Below are 467 nucleotides of genomic sequence, written 5' to 3' on the forward strand. Positions count from 1 at the left end.
AAAAATCATTTTTAAAATCGTATAAATCCGTCAATCTTTATCAGATTAATTTAGTTCATAAAAACAAATGAATTTCGTCTGATGTTAGTTTTATTCTAGGGGAGGTAATAATAACAATATATGATAATAATGATAATGAAAAAAATAGTAATAATGATAACAATGATAATAATAATAATAATAATGATAGTAGTAGTAATAATAATGATGATAATAATGATAATAATAATGATGATAATAATGATAATAATAATAATTATGATAATAATAATGATAATAATAATAATGATGATAATAATAATGATAATAATGATAATAATAATAATGATGATAATAATAATGATAATAATAATAATAATGATAATAATGATGATAATAATAATGATAATAATGATGATAATAATGATAATAATAATAATGATGATAATAATGATGATAATAATAATGATAATAATAATGATGATAAT

At 14.6% G+C, this 467-nt stretch overlaps 1 protein-coding gene across 1 annotated transcript in view; it reads left to right on the top strand.

Annotated features, from left to right (window-relative positions):
* LOC111661048 (uncharacterized) overlaps positions 1-71 on the top strand; it is a 9448-nt gene extending 9377 nt beyond the window's left edge. Inside the window, exon 21 of the mRNA XM_087176113.1 lies at positions 45-71. Coding sequence (XP_087032239.1) covers positions 45-71 — 27 coding nt within the window. The remainder of the gene's footprint in view (positions 1-44) is intronic.
* The last annotated feature ends 396 nt before the right edge of the window (positions 72-467 follow it).

This window comes from Seriola lalandi, unplaced genomic scaffold (assembly GCF_002814215.2).
Source record: "Seriola lalandi dorsalis isolate HSWRI2012SDOR001 ecotype SW California unplaced genomic scaffold, Sedor1 jcf7180002054532, whole genome shotgun sequence".
In the NCBI taxonomy this organism is placed as follows: Eukaryota; Metazoa; Chordata; class Actinopteri; order Carangiformes; family Carangidae; genus Seriola; species Seriola lalandi.